At 31.8% G+C, this 2,201-nt stretch overlaps 1 protein-coding gene across 3 annotated transcripts in view; it reads right to left on the bottom strand.

The window, feature by feature from the left end:
* Positions 1-2,201, bottom strand: part of LOC115240738 (zinc finger CCCH domain-containing protein 13-like) — a 17,499-nt gene that overhangs the window by 7,389 nt on the left and 7,909 nt on the right. For all 3 annotated transcript variants that reach the window (XM_029816083.1, XM_029816084.1, XM_029816085.1), the window contains 2 exons: positions 2,082-2,201; positions 1,677-1,973 (listed from right to left, as the gene is read on the bottom strand). In XM_029816083.1, the coding sequence (XP_029671943.1) occupies positions 1,677-1,973; positions 2,082-2,201 (417 nt within the window). The remainder of the gene's footprint in view (positions 1-1,676; positions 1,974-2,081) is intronic.

Here is a 2,201-nt window from a genome sequence, read left to right as displayed (position 1 = left end):
CGAATATATATATATATATATATATGGGTGTGTGTGCATATGTATGTATGTATGTATGTATATATAATTTATATTATTCAGAGTGAGTCATAAATATGTTTTAAAACTTCGTGAGCATATTCCTGAATAAAAAGTATGAACAAATGTTCTTATGAATATTAAACCGAAAATGCTTCGTTATCGAAATAATGAATACAAATAGATATTACATTTCACCATACGTGAGATAAATATCACTCATTTCTTCAAATAAAAACATTCTCTATACTGTTACAGTAAATTAATGAATCAATACTAATACTGCTCGGTTGAACTGCCTCAAGCATGTTAACTTGTTTGTAGGTTGTCTCTTACTGTATTCAAGTACAGAGGGCTACATTAAAACCCCCTTTCCCTTTCTCTCAATGGATCGTAGTAGTGTGGTAATTAAATATTATCCTAGAAAAAAATACTAGAGACATAATATCGTGGAATGAAAGAATCTGATCTGAAACTCAGTCATTGTGAAATCTATTTATGTCCGTTATTTCGATATCGAAGCATTTTCGGCCTAAAGTTCATAGGAACATTTGTTCATACTTTTTTTCCAGGAACACGCTCACGTAGTTTTAAAATATATATTTAAGATCCACCCTGTATATATATATATATATATATATATATATATAAAATTTATTCATATTACGACAAATATTATTCGAGTATTATTCGAGTATTATTCGAGTATTATTCGAGTATTATTCGAAGTAATCTTTGAAAACAAGTTTCGATGTTAACTTGTAAAATTCAAGTTACTTTTCAGATGTAAAATCTTATTAAATATGCAGCTTTAAAAGCGCAATTTTTCTAATTCCGTCTTTTCTTCGATCTTCACAGATAAAACACAAGTTTATAAAAGAGATATACATATCTCGATTCTTGGGTAAATACAATCGGATATCGTGAGATACGAGTTAATCATCGACACAACAATCTCACAGCATACAATTTCCAAATTATCACCCTTGCAAAAACTAAAATATTGCTACAGTAAATATCAATTGCATAAATTTAATATATAATTAAAATTCCATATATACATATATATTTTTACTTGTATATTATATATATTTGTGGTTCAATATTTTTTTTCCAATTACTTCTCATATTTATGAGCCTAAAATTCGCTTACTTGAGAAGAATGGACAAAAATAATGAAATTACGAATGTGAAGAAAAAAATGAGAAAAAAAATTAATCGATTATTTATTATTCGCAATTTTAATTTTTAAATTTATATATATATATATAGTGTCATAGGAATTTGATTGGTTTTATGTATGTAGCAGTACACTATTTTCATAGCAAAATGTTCTTTCTTTTTAACCTACAAATTTGTAAGATAGAAATTATAGAATGATGGAAACTGGTTGGAATTGTGGAGAATGCTTATTGTCAAATTTATGCAATGATTATTTTACTTATATATGCAAAGTTAAAATGACTTCTAGAGTCATTTTGGTGCGCACAAATTTCTCGCTAACAAGACAATAAAATCTTTGTACTATGTCGCTTTTATATAATTTATCAGTCATTATTCCAGAGTCTTTATGCTTAACTAAACTAGTGGTATAAATATATCGATAGATTGTCTGCTTAGCGTGTACATGAATGAAAATACTATTGAGGCGAAAATACCTGTTGTAGGAATCATAATAGTCTTTCCTGTCCGTAGGCGGAGGTCCCAATGACATAAGTGGCGGTGGTGGATGACCTCCAGTGACTAGATGCGGCATCAACGGCGGTATATTGTGTTGGGACGGCTGGTTCCTTATGGGATATCTCGGCAACGGCCTCTCCCTAGGCGGTAAATCCCGCTCACGATCACGGAATTGATAATCGTGAGCCGGTGAATCGCCATAGTAAGTACCGTATCCATCTCTTGGCTCGCGTGATCGCGGCCTATCTCTCTCGCGATCCCTTTCTCTTTGAAATCTAAAAATTTAAGTCATTCGCGATATATTAATACACTCTAAACGCATTTTAAAAAGTGTGTCTTTTCTAAGATAATATAGATAAGAATATTTTTTATCGAACGCATACCTGGGAGGTGATCTGACTGGCGATCGATATCTGGGCAATAAGTCACGGTCTCGATCTCGCTCGCGATCTCTCTCGCGATCACGATCTCTTTCTCTGTCTCTCTCTCGATCTCTGTCTCTT

The sequence above is a fragment of the Formica exsecta genome, unplaced genomic scaffold (genome assembly GCF_003651465.1).
Source record: "Formica exsecta isolate Colony F162 unplaced genomic scaffold, ASM365146v1 scaffold444, whole genome shotgun sequence".
NCBI lineage: Eukaryota > Metazoa > Arthropoda > Insecta > Hymenoptera > Formicidae > Formica > Formica exsecta.
Note: the sequence above shows the minus strand (reverse complement) of the source record. Positions and strands in the feature narration are given on the sequence as shown.